General features: G+C 45.1%; 1 protein-coding gene across 2 annotated transcripts; it reads right to left on the bottom strand.

Moving 5' to 3' along the window:
* Window positions 1–613: 613 nt before the first annotated feature.
* On the bottom strand, window positions 614–20450 carry Tph1 (tryptophan hydroxylase 1). 2 transcript variants are annotated; one of them, XM_040735990.1, is made up of 11 exons: window positions 19949–20450; window positions 17937–18060; window positions 14365–14545; window positions 12450–12550; window positions 9725–9792; window positions 9389–9585; window positions 5773–5908; window positions 5025–5151; window positions 3340–3435; window positions 2545–2678; window positions 614–1053 (listed from the first exon to the last, which is right to left on the bottom strand). In XM_040735990.1, the coding sequence occupies exons 2-11, from the start codon at window positions 18051–18053 to the stop codon at window positions 879–881; spliced, it is 1332 nt and encodes a 443-aa protein (XP_040591924.1). In that variant the 5' UTR covers window positions 18054–18060; window positions 19949–20450; the 3' UTR covers window positions 614–878.
* Window positions 20451–22375: the final 1925 nt, after the last annotated feature.

Genomic DNA, 22375 nt, shown 5'->3' on the forward strand with positions numbered 1-22375 from the left:
GGCACTTTGTTACAGTAATGGAAAGTTTACCCAACTGCTTATGCTAATGCTACGAGGCTGACACCACATGTGCTCCAATCCTTACAGTCCTCACACGATTACACTCTCAGACCCAAACTGCTCCCCTTCGCCCTCTCTGTTTCCTTCCCCATTTCCTACTCCCTTCTCTCATCTATGCTCTAGTGTGACACCTGGACAGAAAGTGCCAGGGAGGACTGGAACTGCAGGCACCGCCACGCCTGGCTGAGTCGTGGTGACTTCTATGTCCCTGCCGGACACTGCACTTGAAGCCAGCTTACTCTTTACTAGTCGTGATCTAGGACCAAGCCCTCTGCACTTCTGTCCATGCTAGCAGCGGGGACAGCTAGTCTCCTATAAGTCCAGTGTATGAACATGCCTGAGCTGTCACAAAGGTGGTGACAGGTAACATACAGATGCACTCGTCAGGGCATCCAAAGTGACCATTTGCTAATGACAGACTGGGTGAAAACAGCATCAAGATGAGACCAGCTCTGACCAGTGTCAAACAAGTTGCTCAATAAAAATGCACAATTGGTGAAAAGGCCATGGCATTGGGGAGCAGGGTTGGAGGGAAGAAAGGGAAGGAGGAGAATAATTTAACTGTATTTTAATGAAATAAACTATTTTAAATAGGCATTTGATGAGTCACATGGTGTGTGAATTATATTTACCCAACCGGGTGCCAAAAGACAAAATGAAAGAAGTTAGTAGAGGCTAAAGCATCCAGGTGTACATTTCCAAAGACAGCGAGTGGTTTATTACAGAGAGATGAGAGACTTTGGTCTTCTGGGCAAGCAGGAGGCAGTCCTGGCTCTGAACTGATGCCCACTGGCTTTCTGGATTCTGACTGCAGACACTCACACACTGGGCCGCCTGCTGACCCTAGCAAGGGCATCACTGATGACATCAAGGTCATACCGCAGGTCATTCACAGCGCTGGTTATGCTCTTGGCATCTCTCAGAACCTGAACGCTCTGTGTGTATGGATTGTACTTCACTCCAAATGGGCGCTTCACTGTTTTAGTAAATTCTCTAAGACAACAAGTAAGGGAGTGTTAATTTCTATGAAGATGGTTACACACAGCTGTGCACACACACACACACACACACACACACACACACACACACACACCCTGCTTTCTCTGTCTTGACATCAGTGGCCTGAACACCATCTACTGCGGTCTTGGAGGGAAGCTCAATCTCTCTTTCTCCCCCTCCCTTCCCCTGCCCCCTCTGTATTCTCCCATACCGAGCACTAATCCCATATCTCATGCTGTAGAAGTGATATACAACCCATTTCTTGACCTCTTGGCTTCACTAAGGCCATCAACCACAGCAGCTTTATCTGTCAGTGTGTCAGGAGATAATGGCAAGACTGAGCCACATAGTAACAGACCCTTCAGCTATGCCTTGCATAATAAAAGATGGGGCAGGGTAGGGGAGGGCGAGAGGGGAGTCCTACCTTCCTGTACTTGGGAGTTTTTCAGCTTAGAATGTTTCTAGCTTCCTCTCGAATGACTTGAATGCCCCAACTCTCATGGTTTAAAATCTGTCTCCTTTATCAAGCCAACATTTGAACCTCTTACTTGGGACCCTACAGAACAACCATGCTCAGGACTCCAAAGGTAACTGTACAACTGAGAGCAAGTGTACATGCTTGGGGACTGGGATCCAGGTTCCCATCCATCTGGTCTCCCAAGTGGTGACCACTGTAGCTTTGCACAAGGATGCCATCTGGGCTAGAGAAAGCACAGCTACTGTTTATTTGAGTCTGTGAATGGCAAGCCCCTAGAAGAGAAGCACTATCTTCTTCCCCTGTGTGACCCCGCCCTCACAATGTGGCTCACACTCCCCTCATCAATGCTATGTGACTCCGCCCTCACAGTGTGGCTCACACCCCCTTCATCAATGCTATCATCTGGCTCCTGCTTCCATAGTCACTGCCTCCATCTTAGTCCAGATTTTACTTTCACCTGGGGTCCACAAGAATCTAAAAAGAGTCTGTGCCCCCTTTCTCCCTTCTTTACCACATGCTTAGCTGATGACAAGTCAGGGGATGTGACTGCACTGAAATATCCCCACATTTCTGTCGCCTCGTCTCTTTCCATGCCACATCAGCCTAGAACTGGACACATCTGAGTTCCAGCTAGTCTTCCACCTGTCCCACTTGCCTCGAAGATTTCTGTGATTCTCCAGCTGGAGAGGAGATCAGCAGAGGCAAGACAGTGTTTCCTGTCTGCCTGTATTCTTGTCACTTCCCAGAGTACTCTGGTATTGTGTCTCTAGTTTCTTATTCCTGCTCAACTATAAACTCTGGTGAGAAGTAATGGGGAGGGGCTAATCTCCCAATGTATCCCATTCCCATATGCAAATACTTAACATACAACATTCAACCTACTGGGTATGTCCCAGGTAGAAGGCTCCTGGTGGTCACCCAATTGCCTAATTGCTTATGCTTGTGATTATTGTATCTTTGCACATTACTTTTGCAGAAAATGGAAGCTTACGGTAGATAGATTTTACCTCATCTTCTGCTTTGCGTCTTCAAAGCTCTCAGATACAAAGTAGACATCCTGGAAGGTTGTGATGAGACACTCCTGCTTGCAGGCAACCTTGGGATCAAAGGGCTTGACCTTGGCGTGTCCAGAAAGCGCATGCTGGAGGACAAAGAATGGCAATCAAATACTGCCTCTGCCGTCACCGAATGCATGACTGCAGCAGCTGGCATGCCTCGATCAGAGTTATGCAAGGGACCTGTCTGCAACCCCAGGCTAACTCGCTTCATCTCTGCTTCATCCAGTCCAGCCCAGCAAAAAGGCTTGCCGTCCCCTGCAAATGACCCAAGGCCATATCAGCGGTTCTATTTTAACTCTCTTCGCCACATAGGAGGCACCCATGATTTATTTGCTTATTTACTTATACATTATGACTTTCCCTTTTCTCTACCAGTCACGTTTATACTTAGCTTACACCCACCACCAGAGAGCGGCCTCCATGAACACAGCACAGTACTTGGACAGCATTTGAGGCGTCGCTCATTCCACAGACTTCACTCATTCCTTCCTCAGGTAACTAGATCTCACTTCCCTACTTGGTACAGAACTTACTGCTTGTATCCCAGAAATCTGTTTGAAGCTTTAAAATACTTTCTATTCAAAGACACCTTTTTCTAGAAGTTTGTAGAGAAAAATGGTCTCAAAGTATGTTTACTGCCACCTCCAATATTTGACGTAGTAAAGCACGTGCAGGTTCTGCCTGCAGGCATGTTGATCGTGCCGGTGGACACAGTTCTGTGCAATGACTAATGACTCTTCTTACTTTGAGTTCACTGATGGAAGAAAGCAAGCCGGCGCCAAAGACTCTCAGCTGTCCATCTTGTTTGCACAGACCGAACTCCACAGTGAAAAAGTAGCACTGCAAAGGGATGTCAACATCATGTTTACATCCTGAGCATCTCAATCGAAAGTAAATTCTAGTTCTTAGTCACTGGCCCAAAGCACACCTAGAATTAAGCCCAAGGCTTCCAGCCCACATCCCGAGTCCTTCCGCAGTCTGGTCCCATTGTGCATCAGGACTCTCTAAACTTGCTGTAAAGACTCTGATACGCGGCTGCAAATTACTGAGGAGTCCAAAGACCTCTCTGTGTGTATGTGTTACCCCCAGCTATATGGATCATTTTACAATTAAAACCAAGAAACAGTTTAGGTGCTTAAAAGTCAAATTTAAAGATGGTAAACCCATTGTATGGTAACGTAAATAACGTGTTAATGAAAGTATATTTTACAAAACAAAAAGTAATAAAACAATAGCATTGTTTTGTAATTGTTATTCACCTTTTTAAATTTGTTCTGATTATTTTTACTTGTGTCTATGTATGCAGACACCTACAAAGGCCAGAAGAGGGCATGGGACTCCCTAGAGCTGGAGTTACAGGAGGCTGTGACTTGCAGTGTGGTCACTGGGAAACAGAAACCAAGTTCTCTGGAAGAGCAGGAAGAAAGCTTCCAACTGTGTAGCCATCATCTTTTTAGCTTTAATTGTTTCTTTTACATTTATTTGCGTGTCTATGCACATGCCTGTGAAAGTCAGAGGACACCTTGTGGGGCAGCTTCTTTCCTTCCACCATGGGATGGAACTCAGGTCGTCAGGCTTGGTGGCACTGAGCCATCTCGCTGGCCCTGATTTTAAGTTTTGACAATTACAATCCTATGGATTCATAGTGTGGAGTGACTGAGTCAGTAACCCCACACTGCTCACGTCCATGCCTGGCTAGACAGTATTTAATGTCTGAAGGGAAGGCAGATGGGCTACCATATCTGCTGCTGTATTTAATCTCTTGCAATATGTTGTTTTGGTTTAAGTATATGAAGAAAGCCCAGCTTCACACAGATATGTAGTTAGAAAAGGGGCGGGTTCTGACGCTCCTCTCGAGAGAAATGTGCATATTCTTTAAACTACCTCACTCAGCATATGGCAGTCGCTTAAAGTTCAGACTCAGTGTGGCATCTGAGCCCTGTCTGTCACATTAAGAATATACTTTTTGTCTTGTAATTATGAATAATTTTGTCCTGAAGGACTCCACAAAAGGTCTCAGGGGCCCCTAGCATCCCCAAACCACAACTACATAACCAGTTAGCCTACGCCACACCCCCTCCACCCTCAGCTGTTCCCCAGTGGGTACCAAGCCCCTTCTCATTTGTCTTGTGTCTCATCCTAAAATGTCCTTCTTTCCTTCCCTGCTTCATAAGACATCACTCTCTTCTTAATCTAAAACTTAGCATATTAAAGCAATCTTGTGCTTCTCTGTCTTGTTTTAAAGCTGCCTTTCTTTTTGAGAAACCTTAAATTGTTTAACTTCATTTAGCATTGTTTAAATTCATAAATATTTAAAGCAAACACAAATTTTCTAATGGTTGTTTTGATCGTGGACTTCAAACTACCCAAATACTCCCAACCACCCCAGTGGAGAATCCTGGACTGTACAATTGTTTCCAAATGTATACCGTTGCCAGTTTTTGAACAGTGTCCTCTGACGCTCCAAGGGAAGCCAGGCCAATTTCTTGGGAGAATTGAGCAAAACTGGGTTCAGCCAAGAGAGGAACATGACCTAAGAGTTCATGGCAGGTGTCTCTGAAACAGAGATACAGTCTGTCACACTGTGGTGCTTGGCACAAGGGTATAACCAACTGTTGAATCCAAACCAAAGTCAACCTAACTGAATAAAGAAATTCCATTGGTCCCAAATCTCATCCCGTCGACACGAATCCACTGGTACTCCAGGTCCCCACCCAAACCAAGTCTCTACTCTCCTATTTTCTCAGCACACTCTTCCCAAAGCAACACCCATATACATATATACACGCCTGTATCCTTCCTTTCATAATTTCATCTTTTCCCCCATGGCATGCACCATCATCTGACTTGACACATACTCCATTTACTTGTTTATCATTCTGTGTAGTCCCTCAAAATACAAACTTTATGAAGAGGATAAATTTAACTGATTTTTACATCCCTTGTGTGCAGAACTGCACCTAGCATCTAACAAGTTTCCAATACTACTACTACTACTAATAATAATAATTAATAATAATAATAACTGGTTGCATGTGTTATGGAATATGCTTTAATGCTAGTCACTATCCTAAAGGCTTGGCATATGCTGCTTCATTGAACACTTACAGGATGCTTTGTGAAGTGGGTACCATTACTATAAATAACTGTTTAATGAATGAAGGACTTAGTACTCACGGCTCTGGAGTATAGAGGGGATCCGAACTGTGTCTCACATACTGAGTGCAGTGAAAGACTCGGAAGGCTAACCCTGACAGGAAGTCTCTTGGTGAGAGGTAACCAGCCACAGGACGGATGGAAAACCCGGTACATTCTGCAAAGCAAAGGAGAAAACAGAAAACATTCACCTCAGACACAGACCACTGACATTGGCCAGTGGCACCAGGTAGCACTTCCTTGGGGATGTGGCAACTAAAATGTAACATGTGTACCACAGTAAGTTAAGCATTGTTAAGCATGTCCCACAGTCAGTCAGCAATCCCTCTCCACACCACACCTCCTTTCATACTTACAGAAGGGTTTTTCTCTTTATTGTAACAGCTACAAAACACTGAATAATGTGCTCAGGGACCACAGGAGATGATAAAGGTGAAATACACATTCAGGAGGCCTCAGATTACCCTTGGCACTCTCCTTCAAACATCGGGAGCAGTTTGACTCTTACACACTGACAGTGGGAATGTAAACTGGAGCAGTCATTGTGGAAGTCTCCCAAAAAGAGAATAAAAACAAAACTACATAGGACCCACTCCTGGGAATATTCCCAAGGGCACTAAGTGAGCACACTACAGAGACACTTTCTATCCACGTTTATTGCTGTGCTAGCCACAGTAGTCAAGAGATGGACTGGCCTAGATGTCCATTCGCAGCACATATACACAGTGGGATTGCATCCCCTCATAAAGAAAAATGACATGATAACATTTACAGGAAAATGGATGTAACTGGAGATCCTTGTAGTAAGAGAAATAAGTCAGGCTCAGAAACACAAATACTGAATTTTTCCTTTATATATGGAACTAAGATTAAATCCCCATGTGTGTGTGTGTGTGTGTGTGTGTGTGTGTGTGTGCATGTAGGTGTCTGTATCTCTGTGTGAGTCTCTGTATGTGTTTGTGTCTCTGTGTGTGTGTGTGTCTGTCTGTCTCTGTGTGTGTCTGTGTCTCTGTGTGTGTGTCTGTGTGTGTCTCTGTGAGTGTATCCGTGTGTGTGTGTGTGTGTGTGTGTGTGTGTGTGTGTGTGTGTCTCTGTGAGTGTATCCGTGTGTGTCTGGGTGTGGAGGTCATGAAACTGAAAGGAGACTACAAGGAGGGAGAAGGAATCTCAGGGGAGGGAGACTGGGGCAGAGAGCATAATGGGAATGCATGTGCCATGAAAGCAGAAAAGGCCCTGTTCAGAAGAAAGGGGCAGTGGAGGGCAATGGCTTCGGACATATGGCACATAAGTGTAAAATACCATAATGGAGCCTATTACTTGGTATGTTATTTTAGAAATTAATTTTAAAATTATTTTTCAATCATAGCCATTTTTAATCTAAGCTATGTTTAGGCATTATTATCTTCTATAGTTCATTTTATTTCAGCTAAGCTGGATGGTTCTCTTCCACCCAAATGCCAAGATTGTCTTCTGCGTACTAGAAAAGGGGCCACTGGGCTTCAGCAGCCCAAGAGATCATTGTGTGCTCAGTCTTGTACCTCCCACTAAATGCTCACCACGCTGGCTTCCCAGCTCCATCCAGCTGCTCTAGAAGTTTGCCTCTGATACGCAGAAGGTCATCCAACCAAGTCTTCCACATTCCTTGATGGAAATGCTCCCTACTGTGCTGCCCAGTGCTCAATAACTATCTGTCACTACTAAGCATTTAATGCGGGGCTGGTGTGGCCAAGGCCCTAATACTTTGATGAGTGCACTTTAATTGTTTACAACGTAAAACGGAAACACGTATCCAGTGGCCACGATGTTTGACAGTATTGGTATCCTCACCTGACGTTTCATGTGAATTGCCCTCTAGTTTTGTTTTGCTTCGTTTTGTTTTGTTTTGAGACAAGGTTTCTCTGCATTGCTTTGGAGGCTGTCCTGGAACTCGCTCTGTAGACCAGGCTGGCCTTGAACTCACAGAGATCCGCCTGCCTCTGCCTCCCGAGTGCTGGGATTAAAGGCGTGGGCCACCAACGCCCGGCTTGCCCTCTAATTTTGGTTTCTCTGACATTTGCCCTTGAAACAGCAGAATGGCTCTGCGGCCAGCCCAGCCCCAGACTCCAGCAGGACAGCTCTCAGTTTTACATCCTGCAAGCCTGACTGAACAATGCCTGTGGCACACACTCATGCAGCTGTGAGTCCAGTGAGGGCCTGCACTGCTGCTGCACCATGTGTTAAAAGCTTAGTTCTTCATCAGAAACACATACATTGTTTCTGTCCTCATGAAACAATGCGGAGTTTTCCTGCTCAGTTCCTTTAGGTTTTTGTTGTTGCTGTTTTTTGTTTGTTTGTTTGTTTTGTTTTTTGAGATAGGGTTTCTCTGTGTAGCTTTGGAGCCTGTCCTGGCACTCACTCTGTAAATCAGGCTGTCCTTGAATTTAGAGATCTACCTGCCTCTGCCTCCTGAGTGCTGGGATTAAAGGCGTGGGCCACCAACACCCAGCCCCCCTAGGTTTTTATATATAGTTTTTGTGTAAGAAACACTTTAAGCTAGGAAAGAAAGATTAATAATATGAACCAAAATTATAACTTCTGGGCTGGGGGCACAGCTCAGAGAGGAGCTCCTGCCCACCAGCCCTGAGACCCTGCATTGGGTTCAGAGAGGAGCTCCTGCCCACCAGCCCTGAGACCCTGCATTGGGTTCAGAGAGGAGCTCCTGCCCACCAGCCCTGAGACCCTGTCCTGAGTCCCCAGCACTGCACAGCAGCACTCCTCACCACAGTCTCCCAATTGCTGAGACACAGAGAGACACTGATTTTCCTTAAGCTCAGCAGAGTCTGGATCACGATCCATGATCATTTTACTCTTTACGCCAGCTAGAAAAAATAGAGGCCTGAGCCAAACAAAACTGCCCTTACTTTTGGTTTCTTCTTCTAGTTCCACACACTTCTTTGTTGCAAAAATCATAGAATCTTAGTGTGGAAAAGGACTCAAGAAATCCTTCAGCCACCAGAGATTCCCCGAAGAGTCAGAGAGCCCCCTAGCATCAGCTGCCCCCAGCATCAGAGACCACCCAGCATCAGAGACCACCCAGCATCAGATGTCCTGTCTCCTTTACATCCCTGAAAGCAGGTGCAGAGGTCTGGTACAGACACACTGATGAGCACTAATCACTTTACAGGCCTGATTTCTATGAAGTAGATTCCAATTTGTCAAATGGCTTTTTTTTGTTTTTTTTTGGTTTTTTTTTGGTTTTTCGAGACAGGGTTTCTCTGTATTGTTTTGGAGTCTATCCTGGAACTCACTCTGTAGACCAGGCTGTCCTCAAACTCACAGAGATCCGCCTGCCTCTGCCTCCCGAGTGCTGGGATTAAAGGTGTGCGCCACTAACACCCGGCTTGTCAAATGTTTTAACATTTAGTATACACCTCTTATATCCCCAAGTTAACACCCAAAGTGTCCTGCAGATTTTACCCATGTGACATGTTTCAAATTCCCTTGAAGTTCTGTTCACTTTGTCATGCCCTAAGCTATGTGGACTCTCTTTCCAATGTGCTGCCCAGGCCTGGATCCAATACTGCAGGATGAGTTCAGGAGACTCTGGACTTCATTCTGCCACAGACAACTGTCACAGTTGAAACTGTTGGCTTTTTACCTTTTAAAAAGTTGGAGACATCTTCCAGTTGCGGGATGTTGTCTTCCCGATAGCCACAGTATTTCGAGAGCAGAGGAAGGTTTCTGAGGTACTCCCTGCAGGCATGGGTCGGGTAGAGTTTGTTCAGCTCTCGGAAGATGGTTCCCCAGGTCTTAATCTCTTCTTCCGTGAATTCAATTTTGGGAATGGGATCCCCACTATTGAGATCAAGAGGAGGAATTCTGCATTGTATTTAGGTAGTTACACTTATCTTTCTTTCTATTTACTATATAAACACAGTTTATTCCATTATTTTGAAATCTCAAAGTTAGATATGTTTGTTTGTAATATACTTACTGTTTGTAGTTCATAGCCAACTCTGCAAAATACTTTCGTCTTCTACGGTAGACATTATCTTTGAAGCCCTGATAATTAAAAGTAATTAAATATTGAAACTAAAAGTACTTGGAAATGACATTTAGAAAGCATTTCATTGTTTTGGCTGGAGATATTGAAAAACTACATAATTGTTATCAGAAACAAGCAATGCTTAGAGATATGTGACCATTTTGAAGTCTTAAGTTACATGTCAGCTTTATCATCTTGTGGATACAAAGGAAATGAAACTTTTTATACAAAGATCCTTCAGTGACTACAAAGATGACTAAAGAATGTCATCCTAGTTAAGCATATAGCTCTTTTGTTTTCCTTAATCACTTGACTATGTCTTCAGTTATGTTTACCTATGGTAGAAATTAGTGATAGAGACTGAGGTGTCATTCAGCAATAGAGTATCTGCCTAGAACATTTGAGACCTGGTACTGTGAATAAATCTAAAATAGTGACTTAACTGAACTAAACTTCCCAGCACTGATCCCAAGCTGTGTCTGTCATGTGGAGAGAGCTGGTGAAGGACAGAGGGGGCACAAACACTTGCGCAGAGAAGGAAAACATGTTCAGGATGCAAAACTGCAAGCCACGCCATGCTTCTGGCACTTGCATGGTGCATGGATCATGTTGAAAACTAGTTCATGGTTGCAGGTCAGTTAAGGAGTTTGCATTTGGACTGCAGGGCTTTGTTGGTGCTCTCTTAGACTAACAGCTACACTGACATACAGCTCATATGCATGAAACAGCCATTCATAGAAACTAACAACCATGATCATAGTTTTTGTTTGTTTTTGATTTTGAGACAACATCTTGCCATGTTGCCCAGGCTAACCTTAAAACTTGCAATCTTCCCACCTCTGGTTTGCAAGTGGTTGTGCCCAGTGAGAATCCTTACCCTCTAGTTTCAGGCCAGATTGAGTGTGTTCAGGATGGTCATAGACTGTACCATCTGATTTCAGAAAACTTCTGTCACCTCAAAAAGAAACATCATACTAACCATCTCGTCCTCATTTCCCTCCCAAACCCAGCCCCTGTAGGTCAGTTATCAAATCTCTGTTTCTGTCCCTGTGAATTTACCTCTTCTAGATACTTCAATAAATGGAATCATAAACATAAGGTCTTTTGTAATTGGCTTCATCCAAGGTTCACCCATGTGGTAGCATGGTATTTCATGCCCGTTTCCTTTTGTTTTGTGAGACATGGTCTCACTGGGGAGGTATAGAAGAGGAGAGAAAGTGGTCATACTGAGGCTTACATTCCAATGCTTTCGAGCATATGTGAAGGTGGCAAGGCTGGAGGCAGGGAAATCAGCTGAGGGATCATAATAAATGAGAAGCAAAATGTAAAAGGATGAAGGTGAGCATCCTTAGCGGTAGCCATCTTACGGAACTGGCGTTCCGCCTTCCTATTCACATCCCCACACTTTCTCAGAACCTTGGCTCACATTGTGCCCCGCCCCCAAATGGCCTTTCTTTTCATTTCTCACCTACTAAAATCTTTTGGGATCCAGTTGAAATATCACTTTTCTCTGATGGCTCTCTTGTGTGTATGTTCAACTTGTTAATGTCATCTGACCCACTTTGTACATTTTATCTTGCAATATGCTAATACATGCTCATTCTCAACTAGGCTGCAAGCTCCTTTAGGGTGAGCAGTCCATCTCATTGCAAGAGTCATTTGGTAAGGTAATCTGGTAGACAGATGGGTCCTCCGGAAGATATCTATGTAGAGTGTTATATGGCCACATGCCTGCAGCTTAGAAAGCAGGAGACGCTAATGTATAGGCCAGATCTGGGAGTACACAATTGCATTCTCTCGTCTCCATCCCTCCCAAGAACCCAGACATTCAAACACAAGACCAAATGCTCTGGACTCCAACACTCAAGATCATGGCTGTTTTGTAAAATTCTCCATGGAAACAACTTCTTGTGTCATCAGCTGCCTAATCAGTCAATTGAACTGGGCAGCAGGGCACACACCTTTATTGCATTTCAAACACCCAAGTCCATTTTGGTAGGAACGACCATGGACACACTCAGCTGCACAGCTCTGGGGATATCTTAGTAAGGCAATGTGAGGAACAGGGCAGATCTCCCAGCCAGCGAAGCTATCGGATACTCTCCTGTCTGCTGACTCAGTTCTACCTTTGTGGAGGGCTGCTGCTGATACCTGAAATCCCTATCCCAACAAATTCTATTTAGTTAAGAAAAAGGATTTTCTCACAAACAAGTTGCCCTTGCTATTTGGGGGAAGGAACAAAACAAGGCAATTGAAGTGAGTAGAGTCAAAGTGTCTTATATATGTATGAAACATCACAATAAAACTCAGTATCTTATATAACTAATATATGCTATTAGCATGTCTAAAAAAATAGTAGTTGCCTCTAGGTCCTAGGGAGATGACTTAGTCGTTAAGATTAATGGCTGTCCTTGAGGAACCAGGGTTGGGTTCCCAACACCCACATGGTGTCCCACCACCATGCATAACTCAAGTTCCAGAGGATTCAATGCCCTCTTCTGGTTTCCAAGGACACTTCAGGCACAGACACATGCAGGGAAAACACTCATACACATAAAGTTAAAATAAATAAATCCTTTTTAAAAGTTTTAATCTTTTTTTAAGTTTTAAAATTACCCTTAATTTTTAGTTTGCCTTAAAGTATTTTTACTGGATTAATTAAAGAAATATTTACAGGATGGTCTGCATCGAGTTCGGATCCGTACATCAGCACTCTGTTGGCACAGAAGTCCAGGTCAGAAATCTTCTTTGGAAACCAAGGAACAGTCTCCAAAACTGAAAAATAAAACCCCGAAGCCACTGAGGTTTGAGGAGACAATCTTTTTTTGTTTTGATTGGTTTTTTGTTTTTTTACAAGACAGGGCTTCTCTGTAATTGAGGAGACAATCTTAACCAAAGAGAAATTCAGAAGCAGGTGCAGTAGGATGAGAGTGAAACTTGTATGTTGAAGGGAAATGATTATGATTTAAGTGAACCACTCTATTTCTAGGGATTATATTTTAATTAAAATCATTAGCTTTGTTTTCTTAATTTCTCAATTGCTAAAGAATACTATTCAGCTGGGTAGTGGTGGTGGTGGTGGTGGCGGTGGCGCACGCCTTTAATCCCAGCACTCGGGAGACAGAGGCAGGCGGATCTCTGTGAGTTCGAGGCAGCCTGGTCTACAGAGCGAGTTCCAGGACAGGCTCCAAAACAATACAGAGAAACCCTGTCTCAAAAAAAAACAAAAAACAAAAACAAAAAAAGAATACTATTCTTAAGTAACAAATCACATGCTTAAATGTTTTAAGTCACATATCTAACAGTCCTGTGTGAAGGTAGACCAGGATAATGCAACTCTATAGACTAGCATGTGAGTCCAGGTTGAGGTAGGGTATCATATCTAAATACCTAATTTCTAGATTTAAAAAGTATTTGTCAGACAGTGGTGGTGCATGCCTTTAATACCAGCACTCTGGAGCCAGAGACAGGCAGATATCTGTGAGTTGGAGGACTAGCCTGGTCTACAGCTTGAGTTCCAGGACAGCCTGGGCTACACAGAGAAAAATCCTGTCTTAAAGAAAAAAAGTTATATTATTATTTTTAATTCAGTGTGTGTGTGTGTGTGTGTGTGTGTGTGTGTGTGTGTAGAGAGAGAGAGAGAGAGAGAGAGAGAGAGAGAGAGAGAGATCTGACCTGAGTTGGTATGCATTAAAAATCAAAGGAGCCATTTAGCATTCTAAAAAACTTCACTGCGTAGGTGAGGTAAGCGGATTGTAGATGTCAAGGCAGTCTACCCAAGGTATCCATTGCCAGTGGGAGTGGGAGCCTGGAACTGAGATCTTCCTCTGTGCTTTGTCCTTTCTGTTTTAAGGAGAGCACTCAGGGACTCAGGGAAGTTGCTCCCTGCCAGTCAGAAATGGAGGTGAATCCACAGTTTAACAGTGACAGGAAGCAATGGCAGATGAACAGCAAGCTGTCCTGGTCACACTCCAAATATTGTGATGTAATTTTAAGACTCAACTGAGTATAACAAAACTAAATGCATCCATTTATCTTCTGTCTTAACTAAGTTACAACAATTTCTTGTCAGAAATGGAGACCTTAGCCTTAGTCTTTTCAATCTGAGTATCTGAAATCTTGGAAGGCTTTATATCCCCTGATCAGTTGTTTTTTGGTGGGAATGAATACAATAGGTTTCAGATCACAGATGTCAAACACTGCCAATGATCCCCCCAAATTCAAATATCTGTTTACTATCTGTCTGACACTAAGTCCCGAGAGATCCATGAAGAATGAGGGGATGTGGAAATCAGGGTTGTGGAATCCAGAAGTACTTGAGGAGCTAGGAGAGGACATTGACCTCTGACCCACCCCTTCTCACGCCCAAGGCTTCTTCCACTCCTCCACCCTCCATCAAATGCTGCCTCTTAACTTTTCCCTAGAATTCTCGTCAGTGGCTGTTTGTTTTCCCTTCAACTACTACACTATGAGGACTTTAAGTTTACACAGAGTTTTCTTTTTGTCTCCTTGTCCTCAAGATGAAGACGAGACTGGACACACATGGGGTGCTTGTTCTTGGAGGTGGGGCTTTGCCTTCTCAAACATACCGTCTTCCTTTACAGTGAGCTCATCAGGGTCCACAGAGAGCATAGTGGTGTGGGACTTCAGCAGGGGAAAGATGTCATTCAGCTGTTCTCTGTTGATGTCGCAGTCAACAAGAATCTCAAACTCTGAGTTTCTTCTATTTGATTTCCGGGACTCGATATGTAACAGGTTCACGTGGTTCTCCTGCCCAGGAGAAGCAGAGGGTAAAGACTGAATGGACCCACCTAGGATGCTAATGATCTTTGAGGAGAATACTTTCATTAGCACTAGAAACAATTTAACACTTGTCAGAATTAGCTCAAAAGGGGGAAGAAGGTGTTTTTGGTGCTGCTAATGACAAAATAATTCCCTCCTACAACAGCTCATCATACCCTTCACAAAACAGTAGAGTGACAGCCACAACAGGTCCTCCAGACATCAGGATTAGACATTAGAATTCAGATCTAGTCACCAAGTGGTGAGCTAGGCATGATGGTGAATGCCTATAGTCCCAACACTTGAGAAATAGAAGAATCCTGAGTTCAAGGTCTTCCTGTGCTACAAAGAGATTTTGAGGTCACCCTGGCTACAAAGTCTCCTTCTCTCTTTCTCAGTCTGCCTGTCTTATCTGTCTGTCTGTCTATCTGCCTGTCTTCAATCAGAGGTAAGTACAGAATCCAGGACCTTGTACATTCTACACTGTACTGCTAAGCTAAATTTCTAACTCCCATAGTACCTTTCTCAAACAAACTAAAACATGGGCCAACAAAATGGCCCAGTGAGTTGCCACCAAGCCTGAGGACCTGCATTCAAACCTTGGACCCACAAGGTGGAAGGAAAGAACTGACTCCTGTACATCAACCTCCACATGTACACACACACACACACACACACACACACACACACACACACACACACACACACACATCAGAAAGAGAGAGACAGAGTAAAGATTTAAAAATAAACATTTAAGAATAAATAAATTATTTTTTTGAGACAGAGATCTTCCTGCCTCTGCCTCCCAAGTGCTAGGATTCAGACATGCACCACCACTGCCCAAAGAGTCACCTTCCTATGTTGTTTTATTTTAAATACTTTTTTAAAATGTCAAGTACCAAATTGCCTGGATAAAAGAATCTTGGAGAAATTCTCTCAATAAAATTATTTTTCAGAAGGAGATGTCATTGTTACTTCCAAAAAACAAGCAAAAAAGCAAAAAAAAAGACTAAAAAAGTTTTCTTTGAGAAATTTCACATACTGAAATATCAAAATAATATGAATGGCCATGGTAACCAGTTTAAGCAGACTGCTTCTTTCCATCCCTTCCCATGCCAGTCTGAATCTGGGTACCACAGGTGCAAACCTCCGTGGAGACAGCATTTGAGCATCTGAGGAAAAGAGCCTCAGACAGAAAAGTCAAACATGGGAATCAGTCCCCGCCTGGAGTCTAGTTGGAGAAACAAGGAAACGCAGGCAGCAGGTTTGGATGCATGGGTACTCACTGAAGAGACAAAGTGTGAGTCCAAGGGAACAGGAGGTATCATGTACACCCAAGGATGGGATGGAGGTGAAGAGGGCACAAGAGAAGGGTAGGCCAAGCTAAGGACCATGGGGGCTGGGGAGAAGACTCCATGGACAAAGCACTGCTCATGCTCTTCATACACCCGAGGCTCACCGGGAAATTAGACGACACTTAAGGATGAGCTGCACATGGCGGCTTAGGCTGAAGGAATTCCATGCCAGTCTGAACTACAGAGCGAGACCCTGTCTATGTAAAATAAACAAGCAAAAACACAAATTTGGAGCAAAGAGACAGAGTAAAAGACTGATGGTTTCTTTGTAAGTGTATAGAATGTGTTGAGTTTTCAAACCACGTACAGAAATTCTAGCAATAAATAAAAGTGAAAGGTGGTGGAAGAAGAAATAAAGGCGCATATGTCAGGTAATTGATGCAAGTAATAATATAAGCCAGGCTTGCTGGTATAGACTTGCTTGGGAGGCTGAGGCAGTGGGATCTTGGGTTTGAGGGAAGCTGGGATAACTTAGTGAGACTTTCTTTCAAAGTAATAAGTAAACAGAGCTGAGGATACATCATCCAAGTGACAGAGTCCCTGCCCAGCATGCTCAAAGCCCTTGGGTTAACTCCTAGCATGTCAATAGTAATAATAATACTATGATAGTGCAGTATTAAATAATTTAGGGAGAAAAGGCAAAGAAACAAAGGGAGATGGTATCAGTTTCATTGTTCATATCCAGAGCAAATTAATTTACAGTGAAAGGAGGGAACAATAGCAAAGCTTTTGTTTTATGACTCATCATCAAAGAAGAAACAGAGAGACGCAGGCTGAAGGAGTTGACTGACGCTCTGAACCTGCCCAGCCGTGTGGTGTGCAAGCACCGTAACACAGCCTGCTCACACAGCTCGTTAGAGATCAGTGTTTGTGTTCCTAGGTCCTCAAACTAGGTTAGAGCCTCCAGTTCAGTGATGTCACGGTGCCTGCTGTCTCTCTTTACACACACGTGTGTGTGTGTGTGTGACACACTTACTAAACTGCTGTTTCATGTCCGCCTCCTATCCAGACCATGCTGTCTGTGAAGAAAGGTACCATACTGTGTCTGGTTTGTTCAGATCCACACACTTAGTGTAGAGTCCAGCACCCTGCACATAGTAAGTGCTCAATAAATACTTGGGCTCTGTCGGGTTCCCACATATTTCATGAGGAGAACTGCCCGAGAGGGACTGGGGTGATGACTCAGTGGGTGAAAGTGCCTGCCGCACAATCACACGGTTCTGAGTTTGACTCCCCAGCACCCACATAGAAGCTTGGTGCAGCCACTTGCTGGTTAACTCCACACTGTGGGGTTAGAGATGGGAATCTCTGGGGCATGCTGACCGCTGGCCTAGAGGGCGGAGAATGATAGGGGAGGACACCTGACACCCTCCACTGGCCTCTGCACATGGGTGTATATCACACACACACAGAGTAAATAAAGTAAAAACCGTTAAGTAGGAGCATGCTAAAACTCACGCGTGCACATTAGCCCACAGTCTCCCTGTGCTGCACTGAAAAAAACTTGAGGACGATGTGCACGAGGCTCTGACAGTAGGAAATGACATAATTGCAGTTTGTCACCTGAAAATATTTAATATGCCAGTAAATAATATCATTACATGGCCAGGCCCTTCATTAAGTGTAAAGCATTTTATTTAGTTGAGATCTCTCAAATTTATGCGGTGACTGCTCCCCAATATCCTTCTTTGCTCTCTGCGCAGCTGTATTTCTTACCCATTTCCCAGAACTGAACCGTATTTTATTATCAACAGGTGTGCAGCACCCAGAAGAGGACATTAGGTCCCCTGGAACTAGAGTTAGAGATGGCTGTGAGCTGTGTAGTGTGGGTGCTGGGAACTGAACCCTTGTCTTCTGCAAGGGCTGCAAGTGTTTTTAGCGGCTGAGCTGTGTCCGCTCCCTGCACAGTAAGGTGCTAAGAGGCTTCTGAAGGCTGTCTCTGAGGAACTGACCGACACAGTACCTTACATTTAAATAGAGTCTCCGAGACTCGTTTTCAGACGAGCTTTATGAGAAATCCATACCTGGAAGATTTTCAGTGCTTTTATGAGCCCTCCAACTTCATTCTTTAAGGAAAAAATGAGAGTCACTCTCCCCCTTTCTGAGGGATGACCTTTGTTCTCCTTGTTGTCTTCGATCATGGTGAATCTGAAGCATGAAAGCTCACATGAGTGTTGAGCACAGAGCAGCGGAGCAGCAGCAGTAACTTCACCCCCTCCCCGCTCCCATTCCCTTCATCTGCAAAGCCCACGTGTCTCACACACTTTCCCAGGGGGCAGTGGGGCCAGAAGGTGAGACGCCCCAGCATAGTGCCCAGAATGGCAAAGGCACCTGAAGTGTCTCAGAACACCTTTGCTTCTTTCTGACCACTGAGAGCACCGATCAAGCCTGCCAACCTCGGGGAGTCTCCCTGGCTATTTCAGTCCCGAACTGAGTCCTCTGTGAGGGTCTGCCTCATCTCCCATCAGGATTTGGGTAGCTTCCCCACACGCTTTACCCATATATGTCTTACACCCTAAAATGCCGCAAAGCCCCTTCAGAGTGGGGACCAGGCCTTCTGTTTTCTTTGTAAACCCAACTAGAGCTTTGAGAGACTAACATGCCTATGGTCACACAGCTGTAGGAGGTGAGGACACATGTTTACACTGGCTCTTTAACAGCGCACATCCTTCTGCTGTCCTGAACACTTTCCACCTGACCCGGTGAAACCAGGCCCCTGATGAGTGATGAGAGCCCATCCTCCCAGCGCTGGTAGTGCTGCCTGTTGATCTGCCTGGCCTACTGCACTCACTCAGCAATCTCAGTGGCACCTCAGGATTTTCTCTGGTATTTCTTCCCCCCTTTAGCCTTCTATTCCCCTTTGAGCCCCTTTGCCCCCAGGTAAAATAAGAGGGAGGGTCGCCCTCAAGGGGAGAGGCTTGCCTTCAAAGGCAGGAGGTCACCCTGAAAGGTAAAGAGTCCCTTTCAGAGTCAGGGAGGGGCCCTGCTCATCTGCAAGAAGATGTGCCAGAGGGCAGGAGCCAGCACTGAGATGAGACCTGGCAAGAAGGAGCTCAGCTGACTGGTGCTTGGCAGAGCACAGTGGAGGCTGCAAGCATGCGCACCACCTCGATGCTTCCTAATCACCACTAAGGGAAACTGGGAATTCTCTCGTCTAGGTCGCACAGTCGAGGCTCCTGAAGGTGTGGGCAGTTTGAAGGCAGGGTTGGAAGCTACAACGAGGAATGGTTCGGAAAGAATCTCAAGGGGTCTCGAGTCCCTTCATCAGGTGGGAAGTGGGAAAGACCAGGAGATGAGATGCAAACAAGAGGCTCAAACAAGCACACAGGAGACAAAGGAACTCTCCAGAAGGGCAAGGCAGAGGCAGCTTCCTGCCTGGATGAGCGGAATAATCTGGGGCAGTAGCGGCAATGCATGGACAGGCGGACTCCAGTGACTGAGTACATGACCCTGGAAACGTGCTTAGAATCCCATCCCTGACATCCCACAGGCACATCTGGGGCCTGCCTGTCTCCTCCACCTCCACTCCAAGAAGGCTAGGGCGCAACAACATGGACGGGTCACTTTAAACCTCTGAAAATCAGATAGTTACATTTAATCATGGCTACATGTACCCGGACTATAAGCTAGCTCTGAATCCCAAGGACCTGTGCCTCTGTCACCTGTGCTGTGCTGAGAGACCCAGCATCCGAGACTCCCCTTCCTTTGGTGGAGCTTCGGAGACTGCTCCCTTCATAGAGAGAGAAGGGAGAGAGAGGCTACCCTCAAATGGAAAAGAAAGAGTAACGTGTGTGTTCCCACGGGCAAGGAGTCATACAGACTTGGGTCCCCACTGGGAACTCCCAGATCCATCCTTATCTATACAATACAAGATGCATCCACCTCACAGGGTTCCCTGTAAAGCAGGAATACGATGTGGCAGAGTCTGCTCCTGGAACACAGGAGCTCCTCAAGAATAGGGTCTGCTATAAGGAAAGAAGAATGGAGCCCACAGATCTGGGGTCCCTGGAAGGGGCCACCGCACTCACCCACTCACCTCAGAGGCACCGGAGTTCAGAGGGTCACCCGCGGACCAGAGGGGCCACTTCTTATGGGAGAAATGCATCGTCTGAGCAGCCAATGGGCGCCGGGCGCACCGGGCAGCGACTAATGAGGGTGGAGCAGGGGAGGATGTGGGCGGGAGCAGAGCCGGTGTGGGAGGGAGCGGCCAGTCCTGACCTCTAGTCGCTGGCCACAGCCCAGGCAGGCGCTGGTCTCATTCACAGCTATTCTCCTGGAGTTTTAATTAAGCTAATGTTGACTCATCCTCAGCCACAAAAGTCTGAGTAAGATTAAACAATCCGTTTAGAACTTCCCTCCAAACCAGCATCACACCTGTTATTGACAAAATGACCTCCCGCGGTTTAGATGACAAAGCAGGACTCCCCAGTGTCTGGCCTGTCCCTGAACTTCTGGGTTTACAGCCCCGGGCTTTGTCTTTCTTCTAGTGTAGAGCTTTATTTCTTTAGGCAGAACAACCTCTGAACTTATTAGAAGCGCTCAGTACTCCTGCAATTAAAAAAAAGAAGTTTAGGATGCACACAAAGATGTCGTGTTTACTGAAATATCACTCTCCCTGCTGTATGAACAGAATCCAAATAGTATTTATCTATTGATGATCCATTATCAGGCACTATACTAAAGCTCCAAACCATGGCCCCTCTGTATCCTGGGGACCTGTTTCCAAGACGCTTACAGACCCCAGTGTCTGGGGAATGTTCCAGTCTTATAGGAAATGTACTATAACATGCATATATTCTGTAGGTTTTAATCATCATTAGGTTATTTACAGTATCCAACACAATTTTGCTGCTATGTAAATATAGTAGCACTGCATTGACTAATGACAGGGAAAAAATGCCCGATGTTGAATCAGCAGATTATGACCCCTGGATGAGGAGGGCCTGCTGTGTATGTAGCTCTTAGTATTGTAGGGTCAATGTGTGAACTGAGCATAGAAATATTCACTCTTTTGAGGGAAGGGTGTTTTTGAAACAAGATCTTATGCTGCATCTGAGGCTGGCCTGGAGCTCATACATAGCTCAGGCTGAACTAGAACTCTGGCAATTTCCCTGCCACTCCCTCTCAAGTGCTGATTACAAGCATAAGTCACGATGTATGGTTGAATATTCATTTTTTTGAAGTATACAATTCTGAGTCTTGGCAAACAGTATGTGACCACCAAACAATAAAATATAGAATTTCCACCCCCCGAAAGTGTTTGCTTGTCTCAATCTTCTCCCCGCCTGCACCCATTACCCAGAGATCCGGTTCTGTCCCTATTGTTTTACCTTTTCTGGAATGAGAAAAACCCACTCTACGGAGTCTAATGGAGCTTTTGTTCCAAGCACACATCACAGAGTGCTGTGTGAGAGTTCAGGCAGGGTCTTTCTTGCTCTGCAGCCCCGGCAGGCCTTGAACTCTCACACAAGCTTCCTGCCCAGCCTTCCAATTGGGATTATGGACATGCCTCACCAGACCCAACTTGTTCAACATCAAATTCAGGGTGCCCACAATTTTAACCTCCATTACAGCTTTTCCTCTTATCTATGTAATAATTCTATGAGGTAAAGATTGCATTTGCATTGCAGATCAAGAAATTGAGGTACTTGGGGGCTCTACAGCTTCCTTCTGCACAGGTTAGTGAGAATGAAGCGAAAAGCAATCTGACTTAAAGTCTAGTGTTCTTGCTCAAGACCCAGAAAAGAGTGGTCAGAGAGCCCTGGAACCAAGCTGGGGTCAAAGGTGCCATTTCCAAGCTGGGTCTCCATGATGAGAAGAGACGAAGCCAGTTCACTTAAGGAGAACAGGGTGGGTGGGCACTGGGCCTGAGGCGAAGCCATTAGGTCACCTTGGTGAGCTGAGAAGAGCTAGAATTTTCTTCAAGTCTCTTCGGGCAGGCCTACAGGCATCTACCTCCACCCCCCACACACTATGGTGCACATACGGAGGTCAGAGGACAGCCTGCAGGAGTCACTTCTCTTTCTACCACTAGGTTCTGGGACTTGAACTCAGATCATCATGCTTGGCAGCAAGCACCCTCACCAGCTGAGCCATCTTGCTGGCCTCTCACCCTTTCTAAACAGCTCAGCATCATGTCTAGAAGTCCATGTATTAAGAACTGTCACTGGGCTCAATTGGTCATTTCTAAATAAAGTTCAAAATTTCGAGACACATGGGGAGAAGCCTAGTAGCTGGAGACAGGTTTGCACAGTCTGGCCTGTTAGATTCAGGCTCCCCATTCCTTACTTTGCATGCCTTGTCTCTTTCCCATAGAATATTTGTAAATACACCAGTTATCTATGTGATAATTACTCGCCTCTCCCGCAGGGATAACAATGGTTTTTATGCTAAATCGTCACTGACTAGCCCAGTGCCTAGCGCAGAGGCATGCAGTTTTGTTTTGTTTTTTCTCAATAAATAC

This window comes from Mesocricetus auratus, unplaced genomic scaffold, assembly GCF_017639785.1.
Source record: "Mesocricetus auratus isolate SY011 unplaced genomic scaffold, BCM_Maur_2.0 Super-Scaffold_100054, whole genome shotgun sequence".
Lineage (NCBI taxonomy): Eukaryota > Metazoa > Chordata > Mammalia > Rodentia > Cricetidae > Mesocricetus > Mesocricetus auratus.

Excerpts from the sequence above, each read along its gene's own strand:
- Tph1 (XM_040735990.1), bottom strand. The coding sequence starts at position 18,053 with ATGATCGAAGACAACAAGGAGAACAAAGGTCATCCCTCAGAAAGGGGG. Across the intron at positions 9,793-12,449 it reads AACTCGATGCAGACCATCCT|GGCTTCAAAGATAATGTCTA; the intron begins GTAAATATTTCT and ends TTTAATTATCAG. Across the intron at positions 3,436-5,024 it reads CTGTTCAAAAACTGGCAACG|TGCTACTTTTTCACTGTGGA; the intron begins GTATACATTTGG and ends ATCCCTTTGCAG.